General features: G+C 38.5%; 1 protein-coding gene across 1 annotated transcript in view; it reads left to right on the plus strand.

Moving 5' to 3' along the window:
* CSPP1 (centrosome and spindle pole associated protein 1) overlaps positions 1 to 27,627 on the plus strand; it is a 411,029-nt gene that overhangs the window by 12,140 nt on the left and 371,262 nt on the right. The window contains exon 2 of the mRNA XM_053715098.1: positions 18,062 to 18,174. Coding sequence (XP_053571073.1) covers positions 18,062 to 18,174 — 113 coding nt within the window. The remainder of the gene's footprint in view (positions 1 to 18,061; positions 18,175 to 27,627) is intronic.

The raw sequence follows: 27,627 nt of genomic DNA on the forward strand, positions 1-27,627 counted from the left end.
AGTCGTCAGACTTTCCATCCGGGGGAGTGGGAACTCCACCCGGAGGTTTTTGCCCAGTTGACTCAATTATGGGGCATTCCAGACATGGATCTGATGGCGTCTCGTCAGAACTTCAAGGTTCCTTGCTACGGGTCCAGATCCAGGGATCCCAAGGCGACTCTAGTGGATGCATTAGTGGCGCCTTGGTCGTTCAACCTAGCTTATGCATTTCCACCGTTCCCTCTCCTTCCCAGGCTTGTAGCCAGGATCAAACAGGAGAAGGCCTCAGTGATTCTAATAGCTCCTGCGTGGCCGCGCAGGACTTGGTATGCAGACCTGGTGAATATGTCATCGGCTCCACCATGGAAGCTACCTTTGAGACAGGATCTTCTAGTACAAGGTCCATTCGAACATCCAAATCTAGTTTCTCTGCAGCTGACTGCTTGGAAATTGAACGCTTGATTTTATCCAAGCGTGGGTTTTCAGATTCAGTGATAGATACTTTGGTCCAAGCCAGAAAATCTGTGACTAGAAAGATTTACCATAAAATATGGAAAAAATATATCTGTTGGTGTGAATCCAAGGGATTCTCTTGGAGTAAGATTAAAATTCCTAAGATCCTCTCCTTTCTCCAAGAAGGTTTAGATAAGGGATTGTCAGCAAGTTCTCTAAAAGGACAGATTTCTGCTTTATCTGTCTTGTTACACAAACGACTGGCAGCTGTGCCAGATGTACAAGCCTTTGTACAGGCCTTGGTCAGAATCAAGCCTGTTTACAGACCCATGACTCCTCCTTGGAGTCTAAATTTAGTTCTTTCAGTTCTTCAAGGGGTTCCGTTTGAACCTTTACATTCCATAGATATCAAGTTACTATCTTGGAAAGTTCTGTTTTTGGTTGCTATTTCTTCTGCTAGAAGAGTTTCTGAATTATCTGCTTTGCAGTGTAATCCACCCTATCTGGTGTTCCATTCAGATAAGGTCGTTTTGCGTACTAAACCTGGTTTTCTTCCCAAAGTTGTTTCCAATAGGAATATTAACCAGGAAATAGTTGTTCCTTCTCTGTGTCCGAATCCAGTTTCAAAGAAGGAACGTTTGTTACACAATTTAGATGTAGTTCGTGTTTTAAAGTTCTATTTAGAAGCAACAAAGGATCTTAGACAAACCTCATCTTTGTTTGTCGTTTACTCTGGTAAGAGGAGAGGACAAAAAGCTACTGCTACCTCTCTTTCTTTCTGGCTGAAAAGCATTATCCGATTGGCTTATGAGACTGCCGGACGGCAGCCTCCTGAACGAATCACAGCTCACTCTACTAGGGCTGTGGCTTCCACATGGGCCTTCAAGAACGAGGCTTCTGTTGATCAGATATGTAAGGCAGCGACTTGGTCTTCTCTGCACACTTTTGCCAAATTCTACAAATTTGATACTTATGCTTCTTCGGAGGCTGTTTTTGGGAGAAAGGTTTTGCAAGCCGTGGTGCCTTCCGTTTAGGTAACCTGATTTGCTCCCTCCCTTCATCCGTGTCCTAAAGCTTTGGTATTGGTTCCCACAAGTAATGGATGACGCTGTGGACCGGACAGACCAATGTTGGAGAAAACAGAATTTATGCTTACCTGATAAATTACTTTCTCCAACGGTGTGTCCGGTCCACGGCCCGCCCTGGTTTTTTAATCAGGTTTGAAAAATTTCTTTCTCTATACACAGTTGGTTTCACAAATGTATAACAAGAATTGTTCTGTAAATATCACCATTATTACTATTAATTCAATTTTGTTTATATATATGCATAAAAAGGTTTATATGAAGTGGATAATATGGTTATACTATTCCAAATTAGGGCACTTGTCTAATACACAGGTGGAGGTGGGTGTTACCCACGTAGCATACGTTTTTAACCTATCACAGGTGATCAATCTCTTTAAATAAGTGATTAAGCTTACACCCTTCAGCTACGATTACGGCATCTGCCGAAACGCGTCAGCATCAGGGTACGTGGGGAACCACCACTCCACCTTTGCCCCAAAGGTTTAAAGCTTTTTCCTATGTGTCTCCAGCTGTCTTTTTAATACTTGAATAAAGGACGCTTTTTGCTTTTTTGTGAACTACCCGGTGCCTCTGCTTGTTTATTTTGCTGATACCCTTTGTCCCACCTCCTATATTTAAGAAATTGTTCCCCATGATCGACCCAAGGAAGGACACATGGCAAACAGTCCCTAAGGCTGAGGGGGCAGTTTCTACCCTAGCTAAGCGCACGACTATTCCTATTGAGGACAATTGTGCTTTCAAAGATCCTATGGATAAAAAATTGGAGGGTTTGCTTAAAAAGATTTTTGTTCAGCAAGGTTACCTCCTCCAACCAATTTTGTGCATTATTCCTGTCACTACGGCGGCGTGTTTCTGGTTCGATGAACTAGAAAAGTCGCTTAATATGGAGACTCCATATGAGGAAGTCATGGACAGAATTTACGCACTTAAGTTAGCTAATTCCTTTATTTTAGATGCCGCTTTGCAGTTAGCGAGATTAGCGGCGAAAAATTCAGGGTTTGCAATTGTGGCGCGCAGAGCGCTCTGGCTAAAGTCTTGGTCGGCGGATGTATCTTCCAAGACAAAATTGCTTAATATCCCTTTCAAAGGTAAGACCCTTTTTGGGCCAGAATTAAAAGAAATTATTTCAGACATCACTGGGGGAAAGGGCCATGCCCTCCCACAGGATAGAGTGAAAAAGTTATGGAGATTAGGCGCTTAATCTGCAAAAGGGATAAAGGTGTGTATGGAGGTCGTTAGCTAAATATGTAGAAAAAACTGGACCTTGGACAGAATAAGTGAAAAATTCTTCTACAATTTATTTTCAAAATAAAAACATGATAATACCAAGACAAAATAAATCACAATCCCTAAGTGTTGCAACACTATATCGATCAATTCATAAAATTTCTAAAATTCAGATATACATTTGTTTCATACACAAATAAAAGGATTTATCTGCTCTTTTGTATCCTTTGTTCAAAGATTTTAGATAGAATGTATTCTTTTATTTCAACACAATTAATAATATTTGTCTCTATTTGATATTTTATATCTATATTTCATCAACTTTAAAATTACAAATATGTAGCAAAAACTAACAATTAGTTAAAACAATTTAAATGCAAGATTATAAATGGTGTCCCCACAATGGCTGTTTACTTATATTGGTTGTAATTTTGTGTATCTAAAAAGTTCATCAAAGCATTTGTAAGTAATTGGAGATAAATTACTGAGGGCTATGTTCTTTATCCTTATATTTATGTTGTGATATATTACGGTTTCACAGTTACCTCTTTGTATCCTCAGTGAGCTTAATTTGTAGAAAAGGAATGTTCCAAACAGTGTTTAGGGGTGATTTTCTTACCCTCTCTTGTGAGCTGTTACTACTCACGGCTTCCCAGCGGTTCCTATGTGTCCTCAGTTTGACTCTCAGACAAGGGGTTCCGGTAGGTAATTTTCTTTGTGTTACCTTGTCACTGGTCTTTGTAGAAGTGCTCTGATTACAGCACCAAACTGTAGACAATCCTTTTGTTTCTGTAACTTGCGCAAGTTAGCTTTTGTGTTTGTAGTTCCTCAATCTCCTGCACTTAAGTACTTCTGTACGCAGGAAAAAAACAGGCTTTTTCTTTCTTGGTGTTCACACAGATATCAACATGTTTCGCCAGCAACCCTGGCTTTATCAAGATAAAGTGTGATCACACCTTTATATAGCACTGACTTGATTTCCATTGGTCCATTCACTGTTTCTGTTTCTCTTTTCCACTGGGTCCTAGAGTCCTTTTGTTCAAATATCCTATTTTGTTTTCTAACTTTTTATTTTTTATTCAGGTCATATCAGAGTGGTTAACCGATTTCTTTTTTCATTATTCCTAACAGCCTTTCTCCATTACTTCACATATGCCAAGGGGTTCAACCATTTATATTTTAACAGTTTATTTAATTTTCACATTCATTTTCTATTACTCCTATTAACATTTTAAACTTTTGACAAATCTTTAGAATAAATTAGTTTAGAAATCCATTTATTTTAAAATAATAATCCCAATTAATTTTTTATATAAATATATTATTTTTCCAAGTGTCTTAGGTGAAGAATTTTCAAGTGGCTCCATGATATAGGTACTATTACAAAAGTGAAAGGGGAGAAAAACAAATAATGTGGTGATATGTTTGTGCAAGAGAAAAAATTATCCCTTTATTTTAGTGGCTCCATTATATAGATACTATTACAAAGGGGAGAGGGGGGGAAAACAAATAAGGTGGTGATATGTTTGTGTAAAGGAATTAATTATCCCTTTTTTTTTTTTTTTAAAAATCTCTAGGATAATACATTTTTTAGTGACTAAAACTAGTTATACAAATTTATTAAAGATAGTGATTACTGTGTGCCTAGAAAAGGAGATATATCCAATTCTGAATTCAAACCGTGGGGGTGAATCGTGTTGAAGTTGTATATGAATTCTGCTTCTTTTTTTAGAATAGATGCTTCTAAATCTCCCCCTCTCCAATTGGGTTTCACTTTATATAATCCCCAATACTTCATATCTGAGACTCTATTTTTGTGTATTTCCCTAAAATGTTTATAAAGATAAGTGTCCAGGTTCCCTTTTTTGATGTTACAGATATGCTCCCTTATCCTGTCCCTTAGCATTCGCGTCGTTTCTCCTATGTAAAAAAGTTCACAAGAGCATTGCAGCATATAGATTACTCCTTTATTAGTGCACCTTATTGTGTTTTCTATTTTAAACTCCTTAGTGTTATTAGGAGTCCTAACAGTTTTCTTTTTAATGCCATACTGGCATGCTCTGCATACATGGCAGGGAAAAAAACCTTTCACATCCCCTCCTTTTAGATCTTTCTCAAAAGATTTCTTATTTTTATTCTGTTTTTTGTACTCACTCGGTGCAAGAATCATTTTTAAATTTTGTGCTCTCCTATAAATTACCCTTGGGTATGGTGGTATTTTGTCTCCTAGAATTGGGTCATTTTTTAGGAGATGCCAGTGTTTTCTTAAAATTTTTTTCACTAGTAAATGGTCTTCGCTGAAGTCATTTATAAAAGGGACATTGAACTCATCTGACATATAATTATTAGATTTATGTTTATACTCTAATAGTTCTTTTCTCTCTGTGTTTCTTGCTCTCTCTGTTGCTCTATTTATTGTTTCTTTCTTATAACCTCTTTCCTTAAATTTTTCTTCCAAGATGTTAATCTGGAATTCAAAGTCATCAATCCTTGAGCAATTTTTCCGGACCCTTAAACTTTGGCTTATCGGTATACTTTCCTTCCATTTAGGGAGGTGACAGCTGGAGGCATGTATAAAATTGTTCGAATCGACTTTTTTAAAGTGTGTTTTAGTTTCAATGTTGTCTGATACTATCATTATATCCAGATCTAAGAATGTGATCTGTTCTTTATTAAATTCATATGTAAACGAGATACCTCTGTCATTACTATTCATGGCCTCAAAGAACTCCAGGAGATCTGTCTCTTCCCCTTTCCAAATTATAAAAATATCATCTATGAACCTCTTAAAGAGCACAAGGTTCGCACCGAGCTCCAGACTTCCCAGGAACCTTTGTTCCCAATCTCCCATAAAAAGATTGGCATAGCTCGGTGCGAACCTTGTGCCCATGGCGGTTCCCTCAATTTGAACATAATATGTGTTATTGAATGAGAAGTAGTTGTGTTCTAATATAAATCTTATGCTCTGCAATAAGAAATCTTTCTGTTCTTTTGGTAACTCATCATCTTTATTCAAAAAGGACTCCACTGCCTCTATTCCAAAATCATGTCTAATGGATGTATATAAAGAAGTCACATCGCAGGAGGCTAATATCATAGAGTCTTCCCATTTTATATTCTCCAATAATCTTAGGAGGCTGGTAGAGTCTTTTAAATATGTACTGATATTTACCACATATTTCTGTAAAAAGGTATCAATATATCTTGATAAATTTGCTGTCATTGAACCTATACCGGAGATTATAGGTCTCCCTGGAGGGTCTATGAGGCTCTTGTGTATCTTGGGTAAGTGGTAGAAGACCGGCACTCTAGGGAACTTATTCAGAATATAATTATATTCACCTTCTTTTAAAATGCCGGTCTCTCTTCCACTACCCAAAATAGACATCAGCTTTTTATTGAATTTCTCAGTGGGATTCAGTTCCAATTTTCTGTATGTTTTCCTATCACCCAGAAGCCTTTCAGCTTCTTTACAATATTTCAATTTGTCCATCACCACCAAGCCACCCCCCTTATCCGCCGGTTTGATGGTGATGGAGTTATTCTCCTTTAAATTCTTGAGGACCTCCCTATCTTTTCTACTCAAATTTGAGTTTACTTTCAAGCTATGATTGTCCTTTCTTAAGTCTGCTAATACTAGCTTTTCAAAAGTCTCTATATTACTCCCTTTCTCATTGGAGGGTCAGTGCTATATAAAGGTGTAAGGTGTGATCACACTTTATCTTGATAAAGCCAGGGTTGCTGGCGAAACATGTTGATATCTGTGTGAACACCAAGAAAGAAAAAGCCTGTTTTTTTCCTGCGTACAGAAGTACTTAAGTGCAGGAGATTGAGGAACTACAAACACAAAAGCTAACTTGCGCAAGTTACAGAAACAAAAGGATTGTCTACAGTTTGGTGCTGTAATCAGAGCACTTCTACAAAGACCAGTGACAAGGTAACACAAAGAAAATTACCTACCGGAACCCCTTGTCTGAGAGTCAAACTGAGGACACATAGGAACCGCTGGGAAGCCGTGAGTAGTAACAGCTCACAAGAGAGGGTAAGAAAATCACCCCTAAACACTGTTTGGAACATTCCTTTTCTACAAATTAAGCTCACTGAGGATACAAAGAGGTAACTGTGAAACCGTAATATATCACAACATAAATATAAGGATAAAGAACATAGCCCTCAGTAATTTATCTCCAATTACTTACAAATGCTTTGATGAACTTTTTAGATACACAAAATTACAACCAATATAAGTAAACAGCCATTGTGGGGACACCATTTATAATCTTGCATTTAAATTGTTTTAACTAATTGTTAGTTTTTGCTACATATTTGTAATTTTAAAGTTGATGAAATATAGATATAAAATATCAAATAGAGACAAATATTATTAATTGTGTTGAAATAAAAGAATACATTCTATCTAAAATCTTTGAACAAAGGATACAAAAGAGCAGATAAATCCTTTTATTTGTGTATGAAACAAATGTATATCTGAATTTTAGAAATTTTATGAATTGATCGATATAGTGTTGCAACACTTAGGGATTGTGATTTATTTTATCTTGGTATTATCATGTTTTTATTTTGAAAATAAATTGTAGAAGAATTTTTCACTTATTCTGTCCAAGGTCCAGTTTTTTCTACATATTTAGCTAACGACCTCCATACACACCTTTATCCCTTTTGCAGATTAAGCGCCTAATCTCCATAACTTTTTCACTTTATACACCTTTCTATCTGGGAAGTAGATAGTAGGAGAATAGGGCAAGGGATATTAACTCTTAAGCGCTAGTTTATTTAACCCCCTTTTTTTGCTACATATCTCCCACAGGATAGGCCTTTCAAGGCTAAGAATAAGTCCAATTTTCGTTCCTTTCGCAATTTCAGGAACGGACCGGCTTCTAACTCGGCAGCCTCTAGACAAGAGGGTAACGCTTCCCAGACTAAACAAGCTTGGAAACCAATGCAAGGCTGGAATAAGGGTAAACAGGCCAAGAAGCCTGCTGCTGCTACCAAGACAGCATGAAGGGGTAGCCCCCGATCCGGGACCGGATCTAGTAGGGGGCAGACTCTCTCTCTTCGCTCAGGCTTGGGCAAGAGATGTTCAGGATCCCTGGGCACTAGAAATAGTCTCTCAGGGTTATCTTCTAGAATTCAAGGAACTACCCCCAAGGGGAAGGTTCCACATGTCTCACTTATCTTCAAACCAAATAAAGAGACAGGCATTCTTACATTGTGTAGAAGACCTGTTAAAGATGGGAGTGATTCACTCAGTTCCAGCTGTGGAACAAGGTCAGGGGTTTTACTCCAACCTGTTTGTAGTTCCCAAAAAAGAGGGAACTTTCAGACCAATTCTGGATTTAAAAATTCTAAACAAATTTCTCAGAGTTCCATCGTTCAAAATGGAAACCATTCGAACAATTTTACCTACAATCCAGGAGGGTCAATATATGACTACCGTGGATTTAAAGGATGCGTACCTACATATTCCTATCCACAAAGATCATCATCAGTTCCTAAGGTTCGCCTTTCTGGACAAACATTATCAGTTCGTGGCTCTTCCATTCGGACTAGCCACTGCTCCCAGAATTTTCACAATGGTGCTTGGGTCCCTTCTGGCGGTTCTAAGACCAAGGGGCATTGCAGTGGCACCTTATCTGGACGACATTCTAATTCAAGCGTTGTCTCTTTCCAAAGCAAAGGCTCATACAGACATTGTTCTAGCCTTTCTCAGATCTCACGGGTGAAAGGTGAACGTAGAAAAAAGTTCCCTGTCTCCGTCCACAAGAGTTCCCTTTTTGGGAACAATAATAGATTCTTTAGAAATGAAGATCTTCCTGACAGAAGTCAGAAAGTCAAAGCTTCTAAACGCTTGTCAAGTTCTTCACTCTATTCTGCAGCCTTCCATAGCTCAGTGCATGGAAGTAATAGGGTTGATGGTTGCAGCAATGGACATCGTTCCTTTTGCTCGAATTCATCTAAGACCATTACAACTGTGCATGCTAAATCAGTGGAATGGGAACTATGCAGACTTGTCTCCAAAGATTCAATTAGACCAGATGACCAGAGACTCACTCCGTTGGTGGTTGTCCCAAGATCACCTGTCTCAGGGAATGAGTTTCCGCAGACCAGAGTGGATCATTGTCACGACCAACGCCAGTCTATTAGGCTGGGGCGCGGTCTGGGATTCCCTGAAAGCTCAGGGTCTATGGTCTCGGGAAGAGTCTCTTTTCCCGATAAACATCCTGGAACTGAGAGCGATATTCAATGCTCTCCGGGCTTGGCCTCAACTAGCGAAGGCCGGATTCATAAGATTCCAGTCAGACAACATGACGACTGTAGCTTACATCAACCATCAGGGGGGAACAAAGAGTTCCTTGGCGATGAGAGAGGTATCCAAGATCATCAAATGGGCGGAGGATCACTCCTGCCACCTATCTGCAATTCACATCCCAGGAGTAGACAACTGGGAGGCGGATTATCTGAGTCGTCAGACTTTCCATCCGGGGGAGTGGGAACTCCACCCGGAGGTTTTTGCACAGTTGACTCAATTATGGGGCATTCCAGACATGGATCTGATGGCGTCTCGTCAGAACTTCAAGGTTCCTTGCTACGGGTCCAGATCCAGGGATCCCAAGGCGACTCTAGTGGATGCATTAGTGGCGCCTTGGTCGTTCAACCTAGCTTATGCATTTCCACCGTTCCCTCTCCTTCCCAGGCTTGTAGCCAGGATCAAACAGGAGAAGGCCTCGGTGATTCTAATAGCTCCTGCGTGGTCGCGCAGGACTTGGTATGCAGACCTGGCGAATATGTCATCGGCTCCACCATGGAAGCTACCTTTGAGACAGGATCTTCTAGTACAAGGTCCATTCGAACATCCAAATCTAGTTTCTCTGCAGCTGACTGCTTGGAAATTGAACGCTTGATTTTATCCAAGCGTGGGTTTTCAGATTCAGTGATAGATACTTTGGTCCAAGCCAGAAAATCTGTGACTAGAAAGATTTACCATAAAATATGGAAAAAATATATCTGTTGGTGTGAATCCAAGGGATTCTCTTGGAGTAAGATTAAAATTCCTAAGATCCTCTCCTTTCTCCAAGAAGGTTTAGATAAGGGATTGTCAGCAAGTTCTCTAAAAGGACAGATTTCTGCTTTATCTGTCTTGTTACACAAACGACTGGCAGCTGTGCCAGATGTACAAGCCTTTGTACAGGCCTTGGTCAGAATCAAGCCTGTTTACAGACCCATGACTCCTCCTTGGAGTCTAAATTTAGTTCTTTCAGTTCTTCAAGGGGTTCCGTTTGAACCTTTACATTCCATAGATATCAAGTTACTATCTTGGAAAGTTCTGTTTTTGGTTGCTATTTCTTCTGCTAGAAGAGTTTCTGAATTATCTGCTTTGCAGTGTAATCCACCCTATCTGGTGTTCCATTCAGATAAGGTCGTTTTGCGTACTAAACCTGGTTTTCTTCCCAAAGTTGTTTCCAATAGGAATATTAACCAGGAAATAGTTGTTCCTTCTCTGTGTCCGAATCCAGTTTCAAAGAAGGAACGTTTGTTACACAATTTAGATGTAGTTCGTGTTTTAAAGTTCTATTTAGAAGCAACAAAGGATCTTAGACAAACCTCATCTTTGTTTGTCGTTTACTCTGGTAAGAGGAGAGGACAAAAAGCTACTGCTACCTCTCTTTCTTTCTGGCTGAAAAGCATTATCCGATTGGCTTATGAGACTGCCGGACGGCAGCCTCCTGAACGAATCACAGCTCACTCTCTACTAGGGCTGTGGCTTCCACATGGGCCTTCAAGAACGAGGCTTCTGTTGATCAGATATGTAAGGCAGCGACTTGGTCTTCTCTGCACACTTTTGCCAAATTCTACAAATTTGATACTTATGCTTCTTCGGAGGCTGTTTTTGGGAGAAAGGTTTTGCAAGCCGTGGTGCCTTCCGTTTAGGTAACCTGATTTGCTCCCTCCCTTCATCCGTGTCCTAAAGCTTTGGTATTGGTTCCCACAAGTAATGGATGACGCCGTGGACCGGACACACCAATGTTGGAGAAAACAGAATTTATGCTTACCTGATAAATTACTTTCTCCAACGGTGTGTCCGGTCCACGGCCCACCCTGGTTTTTTAATCAGGTTTGAAAAATTTCTTTCTCTATACACTACAGTCACCACGGCACCCTATAGTTTCTCCTTTTTTTCTCCTAACCGTCGGTCGAATGACTGGGGGGCGGAGCCTGAGGAGGGGCTATATGGACAGCTTTTGCTGTGCTCTTTGCCATTTCCTGTTGGGGAAGAGAATATTCCCACAAGTAATGGATGACGCCGTGGACCGGACAAACCGTTGGAGAAAGTAATTTATCAGGTAAGCATAAATTCTGTTTTATATGTTCTTTATTCATATATTGAAATAGGCATAAGTATGAAGAAGTATTTATACAATTCTAGGGCTTAGTTTCCCGGTCCTATTCCCAAACCAGAATGGTTAATACTTTGTCACTGTGATTAAATGGACGTTACCCAAATTCTAATTCATTTGAAAAGGGATGCAGCTTTGCTGTAAAAAGTAGGGATGCGCCGAAATTTCGGCCGCCGAAAGTTTCGTCCGAAAATTGCATTTTTGACTATTTCGGTTTTCGGTTTTTTTGCCTGTTATTTTCGGAAAAATTATTGTGTAGCATGTTTCAAATTTGATGCTAGCCTAGAGCTGCTGTTTAAGTTCATTACTTGACTTACTGTTCTGCATATAATGAGTTTTCTAGGACTATACTTTATTTGGATAATTGGTTAAAACAAACCTGTTAAATATGATTCTGTTACATATAACTGAATGTAGAATAATTCAGTATATTGATATTTATAATTGTTTTAAGTAGGGATGCACCAAAATTTTGGTTCCAGAAACATTTTGGCCGAAAATTGCATTTTTTGCCTGTTTTTTTTTTTCTTGGTAAAATTATTGTGTAGCATATTATTGTTTTAAGATCTTTTTGTCCAATTTTAGTGTGTTACTTTCAATAAAAGTGTGGGCTTTTTTATTGGCTCTAATTATGCAAAAATAAATAAATACATTTGAAAAAATACATTTTCGGTATCAGTTTCGGTTTTCGGCCAAGTGCATCCCGGATTTTCGGATTCGGTTTCGGTCCAGAATTTCCATTTCGGTGCATCACTAGTAAAAAGCTGACTAGAATATAAAACATGATCATCTTAATAAAAAAAAGAAGATATTTTACCCCCAAACTTTCGTAGGAGCCACATCTTATTGTAAAGGAACTTTCAGAATTCGGTCAGGATGCTTGTCACATGATTTACAAGGGAGCATGCATCTGGCATGTGTAGGCACGTCACTTTTTGTCTCCTTTTAAAGGGACAGTCAAGTCAGAATGAAACTTTCATGATTTAGATAGAGTAGTGTTTCTCAACCACGGTCCTCAGATTTTTTAATATAGCTGAACCAGTGCACATGTGAAATAATAATCTTATGGGTGAAAACAGGTTAGTAACCATGGTGTTACTGCTCAGCTGATTACTTCACCTGTGCACTGGTTCAGCTATAATTAAACCTGGCCTGTTGGGGGTACTTGAGGACTGTGGTTGAGAAACACTGAGAGAGAGCACATAATTTTAAACAACTTTCCAAATCACTTCCATTATCTAGATGTGAACAATCTTTTTATATGCACACTTTCTGAGGCACCAGCTCCTACTGAGCATTTGCAAGATTCACAGAATATACGTATATGCATTTTGTGATTGGCTGATGGCTGTCACATGATGAATTAGGAAGGAAAATGTAACTGACATTTTTCAGAAAAAAATATACAGCTCATTTGAAATTCAAACTAAGTGCCTTTACTTTGTCTATTTACTATGCATTTATAGATTATGCTATTCTACTGTTTTTAGTGATCCTTTACAAATGTATCATTTTACTGCTATCTAAAACATAACTTTAAATATGTTTTTTTTATTAGATTAAAATGTTATTTTATTAACTGCTGAATAAACTGAATATTTTGAACTATGTCCTAGTAAGTACATTCCCTTTAGCATGTTCTATTCTATTCTATTGGGTACTTGTAAAGTGCAAACTAATCACCCGTGAGGGTCTCAAGGCGCTATGGGAGGGGGGGAGAGGGGGGCTAAGGGAAGATGATTCAGTCGAAGAGCCAGGTCTTGAGGTCCTTCCTGAAGTTTGTAAGGGAGGTGGATTGTCTGAGGTGCAGCGGGAGGGAGTTCCATGACCTTGCTGCCATATAGGAGAAGGATTTTCCTCCAGCTGTTTTTTTTCTTGATGCGGGGGATGACTGCGAGTGCTTGGTCGGCAGAGCGGAATTGTCTGGAGGGGGTGTAGAAATTGACACGGTGGTTGATGTATTCAGGACCGATGTTGTGGAGGACCTTGAATGCATGGGTTAGGATGTTGCAGTCTTACAACTGGATAAAAAGCTCCACTGCTCTCAACCAATGCGTCGCACCAAGCTGTCCAATGCGCCGCACCAAGCTGTCCAATGCGCCGCACCAAGCTGTCCAGTGCGCCTCACCAAGCTGCCCAGTGTGCCTCACCAAGCTGCCCAGTGCGCCTCACCAAGCTGCCCAGTGCGCCTCACCAAGCTGCCCAATGTGCCTCACCAAGCTGCCCAATGTGCCTCTCCTAGCTGCCCAATGTGCCTCTCCTAGCTGCCCAATGTGCCTCTCCTAGCTGCCCAATGTGCCTCTCCTAGCTGCCCAATGTGCCTCTCCTAACTGCCCAATGTCCCTCACCAAGCTGTCCAATGTCCCTCACCAAGCTGTCCAATGTCCCTCACCAAGCTGTCCAATGCGCCTCACCAAGCTGTCCAATGCGCCTCACCAAGCTGTCCAATGTGCCTCACCAAGCTGTCCAATGCGCCTCACCAAGCTGTTTATTGAATGGCAAGTTAAACAGCATTTGACCTGTCGTCCTTATTTGTTCTTGACTCAGTGGCTGTGAACAGTTACATGGCATCTAAGCAAGAGGTTTCTTTTCTCATAGCTAACAACCTACTGAGCGATTTCCATCAAATCTACTTACCAGTCTTCCTCTTTTATTATCAGTCATTTCAATCATTCCCTCTTCATTCATGATTGCAATCTACTAATGATCTTATGCTATTTCTGCAAGTGGTTTTGTACAACTGTAATTTGCTTTTATGTGTTTCTTGCTTGAACAGTGTCTCCACAGATTAACCCCTTAATGACAACTGACGTACCAGGTACGTCATGCATTAACAAGTAGTTAATGACAATGGACGTACCTGGTACGTCAGTTGTCTAAGAGAGTGCTGGAAGCGATCGCAATCGATTCCAGCAGCTCTCAGGGTATTGCAGTGATGCCTCCATATGGAGGCATCCTGCAATACCTTTTTAGAAGACTCCGATGCAGAGAGGGCCACTCTGTGGCCCTCTCTGCACCGGTAGCGATGGTGCCGGTTCGTTGGTGGGTGGGAGCGCAACAGGGAGGCGGGTGGGCGGCCCATCGCTACCCGGCATCCGGTTCCTAGAAGTGCAATGTGCACGACGGGTGCCGGGAGCGTGCGGGGGGGGCGCGCGTGCGCGTGGGTGTGCGAGCGTGCGCGCGCATTAGCTGGCCACTGACACCAATGAGGAGGGAAGGGGGGGGAAGATTTTTTTTTAAAATAATATAAAAGGATCTGGGAGGGGGGTAGGGGTATTGTGGGGGGCTGCTACACTACAGAAAACCTAAAAAAAAGAAAAAGAGCAAAAAATACTTTTGTTTTTGGGCAAATTGGGTACTGGCAGACAGCTGCCAGTACCCAAGATGGCCGCAATTAGATAGGGGAGAGGGTTAGAGAGCTGGGGGGGGATCATGGAGGTTGGTGCTAAGGCAGGAGTCCATCACAGCTAAAATATTTTATTTTTTTTATTAAAAAAAAAACAAAACTCCTTTTATTTAGTACTGGCAGACTTTGGGAGGGATCAGGGGGTGGGATGTGTCAGGTGGGAGGCTGATCTCTACCCTAAAGCTAAAATTAACCCTGCAAGCTCCCTACAACCTACCTAATTAACCCCTTCACTGCTGGGCATAATTTACGTGTGGTGTGCAGCAGCATTTAGCGGCCTTCTAATTACCAAAAAGCAATGCCAAAGCCATATAAGTCTGCTATTTCTGAACAAAGGGGATCCCAAAGAAGCTTTTACAACAATTTGTGCCATAATAGCACAAGCTGTTTGTAAATAATTTCAGTGAGAAACCTAATATTGTGAAAAATTTAAAGTTTTTTTTTTTTATCGCATTTGGCGGTGAAATGGTGGCATGAAATATACCAAAATGGGCCTAGATCAATACTTTGGGTTGTCTTCTAACAAAAAATATATACATGTCAAGGGATATTCAGGGATTCCTGACAGATATTAGGGTTCCAATGTAACTAGCGCTAATTTTGAAAAAAAGTGGTTTGGAAATAGCAAAGTGCTATTTGTATTTATGGCCCCATAAATTGTAAAAAAAAGCAAAGAACATGTAAACATTGGGTATTTCTAAACTCAGGACAAAATTTAGAAACTATTTAGCATGGGTGTTTTTTGGTGGTTGTAGATGTGTAACAGATTTTGGGGGTCAAAGTTAGAAAAAGTGTGTTTTTTTTCAATTTTTCCTCATATTTTATAATTTTTTTTGTAGTAAATTATAAGACATGATGAAAATAATGGTATATTTAGAAAGTCCATTTAATGGCGAGAAAAACGGTATATAATATGTGTGGGTACAGTAAATGAGTAAGAGGAAAATTACAGCTAAACACAAACACTGCAGAAATGTAAAAATAGCCATTGTCATTAAGGGTAAGAAAATTGAAAAATGGTCCGGTCATTAAGTGGTTAATTTCCACCCCTGCACAATACTGTGGTACTTTTGCCAGCTCTAAAGCTTAACTCCTACTACTGTACTACTTGAGCTCTATGAAAATTGAGTGCCACATGGTACATCTTGTGATATAAATGTTTTTCAGGGTTCATTTGATACCTGTCAAATGTCTCCTATCAAATGCCATCTGCTGATGCTTTGTCCTTGTGCCCTTTTCTCTCACTACGTATTTTATACCTTTTTTATTGCAGATAAGGGTAAAATGCAGACCCATTACGCTATCACACTTAGCAAAATATGAACCGATCTTCTATTCCTATATTATATGTTGTTGACACCTTAATTAACCATCTGGGTTTTAAGTTTAAAGGGACAGTCTACTCCAGATTTGTTATTGTTTAAAAAGATAGATAATCCCCTTATTACCCATTCCCCAGGTTTGCATAACCGTCACGGTTATATTAATATACTTTTTACCTCTGTGATTACCGTGTCCCTAAGCCTTTACAGACTGCTCCCTTATTTCAGTTCTTTTAACAGACTTGCATTCTAGCCACAGAGTGTGCACAACGTTAGCTTAATGGCACACATGAACTAGCGCTGTCTGGCTGTGAAAAACTGTTGAATGCACTGAGATAAGAGGCGATCTTCAAGGACTTCGAAATTAGCATATGAGCCTACCTAGGTTTAGCTTTCAACAAAGAATACCAAAAGAACAAAGAAAAATTGATGATAAAAGTAAATTGGAAAGTTGTTTAAAATTGCATGTCCCATCTGAATCATGAAAGTTTAATAGAAAATGTTGAAGCTCAATTTTTATTAAAATGTATTGTAAAACTGCTATTTCACTTTTATGTATCCTTTCCTCTTAAAGCAGTGTCTGTGTGGTAGTGACACCCAAGTCTTGTTTTCCTTACGCTGTCTCTATTCCATTATCTTAAGATCAGATAGTGTGAAAATCAAGCTGATAATATCTGGAATTTCATAAGGGAAGGATTAGAAATCACTAAGCATTACTTAGTGATTGTTATTGATGGTTTCCATCCAGCTTATGGGTGAAAGTGTACTACTTAGCATATGTTCCTGGATATCAGTCACATCATATGAATTCATTTCTGTAGTCTTTTTACAATGGCTGAAAGAGTTTTGCAGAAACGAAAAAGAGCTGTTTGAATACTGTAAAGAGATAATAAGCTTAGTGCAATGACACTTATGTTGTGTAAGATTATACTGTGCTACATATAGGATACAGCTAGCTCAACAGTTTTTCCTTTGGGATTTGCAAGGATAACTCAATTTCTCTGACTTTAAAGGGACAGTCTACTCCAGAATTTTTATTGTTTAAAAATATAGATATTTCCTTTATTACCCATTCCCAAGTTTTGCATAACCAACACAGTTATATTAATATACTTTTTACCTCTGTGATAACCTTGTATATAAGCCTCTGCAGACTGCCCCTTATTTCAGTTCTTTTGACAGACTTGCATTTTAGCCAATCAGTGCTGACTCATAAATAACTCCACGGGAGTGAGCACAATTATATCTATATGGTACACATGAACTTGTGCTGTCTAGCTGTGAAACAATGTCAAAATGCACTGAGATAAGAGGCGGCCTTCAAGGGCTTCGAAATTAACATGTTAGGCTTCCTAGGTTTAGCTTTCAACAAAGAATACCAAGAAAATAAAGCAAATTTGATAATAAAAATAAATAGGAGAGTTGTTTAAAGTGATGCTAAACTAACTTTTTTAGTCACAATATTTGTAATCATAAACTAAAAGATGGGAACTTTCATTCATAAAAGACTTTTGGAAACGCTTATTCTTTTAAAAATGAATTACCCTTTCATGTTTTCCTATATGTTGCCGTTCCTCCGCCCATAACGGATACTTTTTTTTTTTTTTTTTTTTTTTCTACTTCACTGATGATTCAAGCTGTAGCCAATTGTATCTCGTCCCTTTGGCATCCAGCAAAGGGGGCGCAATAAGATTGGCTACAGCCTGAATCGTCAGTGAAGTAGGTGATAGAGTATCCTTTATGGGCAGAGGAACGGCAACATATAGGAAAACATGAAAGGGTAATTAATAATAAAATAAAAAAAAATAAGCTTTTCTAAAGCCTTTTATGAATGAAAGTCCCCATCTTTTAGTTTATGATTACAAATATTGTAACTAAAAAAGTTTAGCATCACGTTAATATTGCATGCCCTATCTTAATCATGAAAGTTTGATTTTGACTAGACTTTCCTTTTTAATTGTATTTTTAAAAGTTTCTGTTGTGCCCACAAGTTAATACCAATCTTTATATTATAAGATGTAAACCGGGGAAGTTCTTTCTCTAGAGTGGGGTATTGAGATATTTATATTTGAGATAATAATTATTTTTTTTCTGTTACAAATTCATGCTTCGTACATAATTATTATTCCCCCCTCTCAACTGTCGTTAAATACATTTTTATATTGCTAGGACCCACTGAAAAAATGGGAGAAGAACTTGATTATTTTCTTGAAGAACAAAAGAAAAAACTTGCTCAAGATATAGCCGAATTGGAAAAGGATCCACCCTATATGGAAATAAGGGTAAAAGTCTCTCATTTTACTTTTTAATCTTGAATAGTATGTTTGTGTATTTTACAAATATTAATTTCTTTTTTGTTTTTATATTAGCACATAGTTTGTTGCATGTTGAAAAGTATTTTCTTTTGTAAGATGATGAGAGTCCATAGGTGGTGTTAATATGTGGGATATATTTCCTGCCACTTGGAGAAAGTAAAGAATCCTCACAAGAGCTTTAATCCCTCGCAACTTCTCTCCCCACTCTGTTTGTTCTTGAAGAGAGATTGAGAGGTGCTCTTCAAGCAAGATTTTATTATTTTCGGTCTAATCATTTATTGGGAGCTCAGACCTGACTTTAGACCCAATACCCCTTTTCCATCTTTGCTTAGGGAAGACTTCAGGATAATTTCTCTAAGATTCTGAGTGAAGCAGAGACAAAGGGATGCCTCAGTAATGGCATGTCAGTACCCTCACAAATAAATCTCTGCTATAATTGCCCTCAGGCGTCATGGGGACCCCGTCCCTTAGCCTACACCTGAGGGGTTACAGGTATATCTGCATGTATCCTCTGCAGTATATTTATTTGCACTGGATGGGCTCTCTATTGGATCAGCATTCTGTGAGGGAGAAAGACCTCAGCAAGCTGGTAAGATACAGTGGAGGTGTGCTTCAGTCTAGGTAAGTGAATGAGACACAAAACACAGCCCAGGAACTATCCCTAGTACTCTCCTTTTATAGGTACTACATAGTTAGGGGTTCTCAGCCTTTACACTTAGCACTTTACCTTTGTGTTTAACACCACCATTTTAGGAATTCGTTCTCAAAATCCCTCTTATTTCATTCCCCTATTACCCCTTAGCAGCTCTCACTATGTTTTTTTGGCTCATTTTCCTCAGTAAAGAGTTAAGCTCCCCCTTTGGCGCCATTTTCTCTCCCTCACTGGATCAGTGGCTGGCTGATATTTGCTCAGGGACAGTCTGCAGGCATTGTAAGCTATCTGGGCCCAGTTTTATCAATTTCTTAGCCCTGGAGGTGGGTGAGTACCCTCATAGGAGCTGCTGAGGGGGCGGGTGGGTGACATTTTTCTGAGGGCAAACCATTTTGTTTTGTTTTTCTGACTTACTGTGGTTCTGAGGTGTACATATAGGCTGTTTGTTATATTTGAGTAAATACATTTTCTGTTTAAAATTCTGTAATATATCTTCCATTTACTCTGTTTTGTTTATCATTTTAGAGTCATGTTTGTACCCCCATCTATTATGACTGACCCATTGGGAGAGACCCCTAGGGAGCATACTGCAGCCCATGAACATACTGCAGCCCATTATCCCTGTTTATTATGCAAGATTCTTCCAGTGGACCAAATTAACCAGTTGTGTGCTAATTGTGTCCCACATCTCCAAATCGCAACCCATAATCCTGTCAGTATGACACCTGGCAGACATTTAATGCCCATGCCTATTTATGTGGCTCAATGGGATTCCACTCATTTTTCTTCAGAGTTTAAAACAAATCTTCAAAAGAATATGACGGAGTAAGCGTAAATCAGGAGATTTACCTCACACCACCTGTAATATGCAGAGTCCTATACCCCAAGCTCAGTTACCACCTAATTTACAAAGCTCTGAGTGTGAAATCTCATCTGAGGACCTTTAGCCAGCAACTGAGCCAGAGACTGATTCCACTTTAGATTTAAAGTGGACCACATCTGCTTCTTACTTCAGGATGTTTTGAATACCGTAGAACCAAAATCCAGAGGATTCCTAGCCTGTAAATAAGTTGAATCAGGTCTTTAAAGCTCCACCCAAAGTGCCTAAGGCCTTTGAAGCACCTGACTTAGTTATAGAATATATAGCAAAGAATGGAAGAAACCAGGCATTCCTTATGAACCTTCTAACGTTCAGAAAATAATTTATCAGCCTGGGAAGTAGTCCCTAAGGTTGATGGTACTATTTCCACTTTAGCTAGATACAGTAATATTCTTATGGAGGATAGTTCTTCATTTAGGGATCCAATGGATCACAAGTCTGAATTCTTGATTAGGAAATTAATTTATATAATATACTATTTATATAGAAGTAATCACCAGTGTGGCCACTGCAGCATCCTTCAGGTATGATTCTTTTTCTCAGATGGTTTCTTCTGAGGATATTCACAACTGCATGAAAGTCCTTAAGACGGCTGATGATTTAATTTGTGATGCTGTTTTTAACATAATTAAAATTAATGTCAAGAATATGTCCATTGCTGTTTTTATTAAGGAGAGCTTTATGGCTTAAATATTGGTCAGTTGATATGGTCTCTAAGAGTTTGCTGTTATTGATCCCTTTTGCAGGGTAGATGATTTGTAGATCAGAATTGTATTCGAAAGAAAGAAAAACAGAAAGAAGGCACCTACCATCCTATTCTGGACCTAAAGACCTGAACAAATTTATTCTTGTACCTTCTTTCAAAATGGAAATGGTCAATACAATTTTTGCATCTAGTTCCGGTAGGTCAGTTTATGACAAACATTGATTTTAAAGGATGCTTATCTACTCATCCCAATTCACAAGGACCATTTCCAATTTCTAAGATTTGCATTTCTCTACAAACCTTACCAATTTGTGGCCCTCTCCTTCATTTTGGCCACAGCCCCATGCATCTTCACAAAGGTATTAGGGGCTCTCTTAACAGTGATCAGGGCACAGGGAATCTCTATTGCCCCTTATTTGGACGATGCTCAATCTATTTCTATGGCTAATGCTCATACCCACAGAATTATATATTTCCTTCTGGAAAATGGATGGGAAATCAATGACCCCAAAAATTCTTTATCTCCAGCCAAAAGGGTGGTTTTCAGTGTTAATTTAGTCAACTAAAACGAGACTAAAACCTTTCTGATGACTAAAATACAACTAAAATGGCATTTTAGTCAAAAGACTAACTAAAACTAAATCAAAATGGCATTTTAGTCAAAAGACTAACTAAAACTAAATCAAAATGACATTTTAGTCAAAAGACTAACTAAAACTAAATCAAAATGACATTTTAGTCAAAAAACTATGACTAAAACTAAATCAAAATGAACACTTTATCACTTTTAGGCAGGTTGTTATAATCATTCCATATCTAATTACTGCTCTTTTGTAAAAAAAAAAGCAAGGCTATCTTCTTGTTTATTTACGAAACTTGGTTTTATTTAATTTTAAGATAAAGACATGTTATATACCACAACAGTTAAATCTGTATTGCATGATCAAACCTTAATACCATAAATTAAAAACAGGTTAATAAACCTTTTACTCCAGGAGTATATAATGAGAGCAGTGTTAATTTTGTTGACAAAGAATTTTCATCATAGTTATCAGTGATGAAAACTAAACGATAACTAAATAAAAACTAAGCTAATAGGATAAAAACTATGTTGAAAATCCATTGCAATTTTCGTCAACGAACAAAAGCTCAACGAAAATGTTAGGTAGGGACTATTGCAGTCAGTGGTGGATCCAGAGTGGGGGGGGGGGGCCTTGCCCCTCCCCCAAGAGCTAAGAAGGAACTTTACTGTTGCTGTAATAAATTGCTTCATAGTGAACTGTTTTAAAATGGATCCGGTGCTGCAGGCAGTTATTTCAGCACCAGACCCATTTTACAACGTTTCCTGTACTGTGAGGAAGGGCAGGCTTCTTCCGAAGCTGCTTTTGGCAGGCTGCAGTTTCCGGCAAATAGAAGCTGCCATCATTTTGTCCCACCTTTCCTTAAGATGGACTCTCAGCTTGGGTATTGTATCCCACATGTTATGGACACCTATAGACTCTCATCATCTTACGAAAGAAAACAGAATTTATACAGTTGTGCTCATAAGTTTACATACCCTGGCAGAATTTATGATTTCTTGGCCATTTTTCAGAGAATATCAATGATAACACAAAAACTTTTCTTTCACTCATGGTTCGTGTTTGGCTGAAGCCATATATTCTCAATCAACTGTGTTTACTTTTTTTAAATCATAATGACAACAGAAACTACCCAAATGACCCTGATCAAAAGTTTACATACCCTGGTGATTTTGGCCTGATAACATGCACACAAGTTGACACACAGGGGTTTGAATGGCTATTAAAGGTAACCATTCTCACCTGCTATCTATTTTCTTGTAATTAGTGTGTGTGTGTATAAAAGATCAATGCGTTTCTGGACTCCTGACAGACCCTTGCAACTTTCATCCAGTGCTGCACTGACGATTCTGGATTCTGAGTCATGCGGAAAGCAAAAGAATTGTCAAAGGATCTGCGGGAAAAGGTAGTTGAACTGCATAAAACAGGAAAGGGATATAAAAAGATATCCAAGGAATTGAGAAGGCAAATCAGCAGTGTTCAAACTCTAATAAAGAAGTGGAAAATGAGTGGTTCTGTTAAAACCAACCCACGGTCAGGTAGACCAACTAAAATTTCAAGATGCGCAATAAGGAGGCACTTGAAGAAAGATGGGCTGCATGGTCGAGTCTCCAGAAGAAAGCCATTACTGCGCAAATGCCACAAAGTATCCCGCTTACAATACGCCAAACAGCATAGAGACCAGCCTCAAACCTTCTGGCACAAAGTCATTTGGAGTGATGAGACCAAAATTGAGCTTTTTGGCCACAACCATAAACTCTACATTTGAAGACGAGTCAACATGGCCTATGATGAAAGGTACACCATTCCTACTGTGAAACATGTAGGTGGATTGCTGATGTTTTGGGGATGTGTGAGCTACAAAGGCACAGGAAATTTGGTCAGAATTCATGGCAAGATGAATTCAGTATGTTATCAAACAGAACGCCTCATTTTCCACTTCTTGATTAGAGTTTGAACACTGCTGATTTGCATTCTTATTTCCTTGGATATCTTTTTATATCCCTTTCCTGTTTTATACAGTTCAACTACCTTTTTCCCACAGATCCTTTGACAATTATTTTTCTTTCCCCATGACTCAGAATCCAGAAACGTTAGTGCAGCACTTGATGAAAGATGCAAGAGTCTGTCAGGAGTCCAGAAACTCATTGACCTTTTATACACACACTAATTAAAATAAAACAGATCACAGGTGAGGATGGATAGGTTTAATAGCCATTCAAACCCCTTTGTGTCAACTTGTATGCATGTTATCAGGCCAAAATCACCAGGGTATGTAAACTTTTGATCAGGGTCATTTGGGTAGTTTCTGTTGTCATTATGATTTAAAAAGAGTAAACACAGTTGATTGATAATAAATGGCTTCAGCCAAACACTAACCATGAGTGAAAGAAAAGTTTTTGTGTTATCATTGATATTCTCTGAAAAATGGCCAAGTAATCATAAATTCTGCCAGGGTATGTAAACTTATGAGCACAACTGTACTTACTGATAAATTTCTTTCGTCATGATGAGTCCATAGGACCCGCCCAGGGTTTTGCTACATGGGCAACAGTTCTTATTTGCACCTTTTAAGCCTGCTTTCTCTCTTTCCTACTTTTTCTGTCTCTCTCCTCTGCTATACGTAAGCTGAGTGGGAAGATTGTGAGGGTTCTTGACCACCTCCTAGTGGCAGAAATATATCCCACATGTTATGGACACCTATGGACTCTAATCATCCTGAAAGAAAGAAATGTATCAGTAATTATAAATTCTGGTTTTTTATATGCACACTTTGTGAGGCACTGGCTACTTCTGGGCATGTACAAGATTTCACAACGTTTAGAAAAAATAGAAGCCTAACCTTTCAGGTCTACTTTCAGCACCGCGGTTGAGAAACAATGCAATATAGCACTACATGACAGTTCTGCCGCATTTTACACTTATATTACTTTAGACTTCAGATTATGTCCTTTAAGTTTTATTAAATTTAAGCTTTGCATGTTCTATTTTGGATTTTAATGCATATAGATTCTGTATACAGAAGTGTACTTAGGGTTGTGATTTTACAAACTCTCTTTATGCTTTACTAGAGAGCTTCATTACTTTATGTGGGCTCGATGATCAAAGATTTTTTTTGTTTGGAGAGAAATTATACTGTAGATTTCACAGAGGTTGAACTCGCTGAATTCTGTAATAAAAAGTGCGGAACCTGGAACTACCAGAGGGATGAGAGATGCACAGAAAGATACAAAGTATGATCCTAATTTGTTAAAGTAGCACAGAAACTTTCAAAGCATAATCAGAATTTGTAAAATCACTGCTAGAACGAAAACTAAATGCATTAATATACAAAAGAGAAAGTGCAAACCTTTAATGTAATAAAACATGACCTAATCTGAAGTGTAAAGTAACATAAAATACAAAGCACAGTGTAAATGCAGCAGAATTATCATGTCATGCAGTGCTATATTGCACTGGGCTTGTCTCTTATTCACATACAGAAATGCAGAGAAATATAGCAACATTTTGCCTGTCTAGAATCTTGTGAGAGATCTTGCATTGCTTGAGGATCATTTTAGATAATCTCATCTGAGCAGAGAGTTTTATAGGAGGCATCTCATCTCTTTGGGACTTCCAGGTTCCGCCCTTTTTTTCTTTTAGCACTCAGTGAGTTCAACCCCTGTGAAGTCTGCACTATAATTTCTCTCCGAGCAGGAGAGTCTTTTATTGGCAAATATTCTGGGGCACAGGGAAGTCAGTGAAACCAATAAACCTAAAACAATATTATTTATTGCAATTTTCTTCTCATATATGAAACTACATTATCATGCAGCTTACACTTTGTGTTTTAATGTTCCTTTAATTAGATTTGTATAGATTTTTTTTTCTTTTCTTTTTGTATACCTAAATTATGGATGGACAAGTTTGGGTTCTAAAAACTGTGCATCTAATCATCACCCATGCACACGTTATCCTTGAACTATTTATTTAGTTCTTCAAATGCTAATAGACTGTTTAAAGCACCTGACTTGGTTATTCTTTACACAGTAGTAAGGCTGCAACTAACTATTATTTTCATAATCGATTAATCGGCCGATTATTTTTTCGATTAATCGACTAATCGGATAAAAAATAAATATTTTTTTTTCCTAGATTTAAAATAAAATCCACATACTGAGTGTTATAAATATAAACTTCAGACTAAAACTTTTCATTAACACAACTGTTGGTCCAATTTTGTAAGCAGCAGAACAAATTTTTATAATTAAGAAAAACAAAACCACAAAATGTTTGAAAAGAGGTAGAACTAGTAATAGGTAAACTATCACTGTTTATTACATGCTGTTATTCACTCTTTCAGAAACTTTGCATTGAAATGCAAAACTGTCAACATGTCCATATACTCCTGGCTGAGGCCGGCTCTCTTTTTTGCAAGCTATTTTGCCGGCAGCAGAGAAGAGGCGCTCAGTTGGTGTTGAGGTGCCTGAGATGCATAAATAGGGTTTTGCCAATTTCACCAAGGTGGGCTATTTTATCTTTGTTAGCTCTCCACCAATGCAAGGGGCCTCTCAACAAAGTAAACCTGGACTTCATCTTAACATAAAAATATCTTTAATATCTATATGCAGTGGTAAATAACCATCTATAAGGTTAGGGGGGAAAATATCTAGTCCACTCTTAAAATAACAGATATATGCTTACAGAGGTTGAATTTGGTACATATTCCAATTAATTAAAAATAGAAAAGAAAAAAAAGGCAAAAGGGCTATAGACTATACATCAGTAAAAGGACAAAGCCTTACACATTTATCTATAGAGTACATATATCAGCAATAGCAAGCGATCCGCTAAAAATTGTACAAACAGGTAATAGTGACATCAATTCATATAAAAAATGCCATCAATCTAAGGCTAGGTGTAAATAACAAGCTCAGCGCTATATCATGCAAAGCACAGTCCCAAATCATCTAATTTTATATTAACAATACAAATGATGACTGCTATTTTAATTCTGGGTTGCACATAAGACAGGAGTTGTAAACTTAAAATGAAACTTATAGTGTCCATAAAAAGTGAAAAGTAGACGTCCTTTAGACTAAGGGCATAACCATAAAACACAATACCAAGTGCAGGAGCTCATCTGAGTGAAGCAGCTGGTGCTGTGCACAAACCAACTAATTGCACACCAACTAATCGATTATGAGATTCGTTGACAACTATTTTCATAATCGATTATTATCGATAATGCCGATTAGTTGTTGCAGCTCTACACAGTAGCTTTATGAAGTCCACAAACCAGTGATATGTAGCATTCTTAAAATAGTGATGTCACATTAAATAGAGTATTACAGTAGTTAATGCTTTACAAATCACTTTTCTCTTGTTAAGTGTATCCAGTCCACGGATCATCCATTACTTGTGGGATATTCTCCTTCCCAACAGGAAGTTGCAAGAGGATCACCCACAGCAGAGCTGCTATATAGCTCCTCCCCTCACTGCCATATCCAGTCATTCTCTTGCAACTCTCAACAAAGATGGACGTAGTAAGAGGAGTGTGGTGTATTATAGTTAGTTTTTAACTTCAATCGTTTTTATATATGTTTGGTGACAAAACTTATTGGGTTTTCTCCACATGGCTGGCTTGATTTTTGCCTAGAAACAGTTTCCTGAGGCTTTCCACTGTTGTAAAATATGAGTGGGAGAGGCCTATTTTGGCGCTTTTCTGCGCAGCTGAAATTACAGACAGAGACACTCAGCTTCCTTCTGCATGATACAGGACATCTCTGAAGGGCTCAAAAGGCTTCAAAAGTCGTGTTTGAGGAGGGTAACAACCACAGACCTGTGGCAGTTGTTGTGACTGTGTTTAAAAACGTTTTTGTCATTTATTATTCCGTTTTTGGTATTAAGGGGTTAATCATCCATTTGCAAGTGGGTGCAATGCTCTGCTAACTTGTTACATACACTGTAAAAATTTCGTTAGTGTAACTGCCTTTTTTCACTGTTATTTCAAATTTTGTCAAAATTTGTTTCTCTTAAAGGCACAGTAACGTTTTTTATTTCTTCTGTTATGTGTGATCAGTCCACGGGTCATCATTACTTCTGGGATATTATCTGCTCCCCTACAGGAAGTGCAAGAGGATTCACCCAGCAGAGTTGCTATATAGCTCCTCCCCTCTACGTCACCTCCAGTCATTCTCTTGCACCCAAAGACTAGATAGGAGGTGTGAGAGGACTATGGTGATTATACTTAGTTTTTATAACTTCAATCAAAAGTTTGTTATTTTACAATAGCACCGGAGCGTGTTATTACTTCTCTGGCAGAGTTTGAAGAAGAATCTACCAGAGTTTTTCTTATGATTTTAACCGGAGTAGTTAAGATCATATTGCTGTTTCTCGGCCATCTGAGGGAGGTAAAAGCTTCAGATCAGGGGACAGCGGGCAGTTGAATCTGCATTGAGGTATGTAGCAGTTTTTATTTTCTGAATGGAATTGATGAGAAAATCCTGCTATACCGTTATAATGACATGTATGTATACTCTACACTTCAGTATTCTGGGGATGGTATTTCACCGGAATTACTCTGTAAAAGTACATTAAACCTTTTAATAGGTATTTAATT

The sequence above is a fragment of the Bombina bombina genome, chromosome 5, assembly GCF_027579735.1.
Source record: "Bombina bombina isolate aBomBom1 chromosome 5, aBomBom1.pri, whole genome shotgun sequence".
NCBI lineage: Eukaryota > Metazoa > Chordata > Amphibia > Anura > Bombinatoridae > Bombina > Bombina bombina.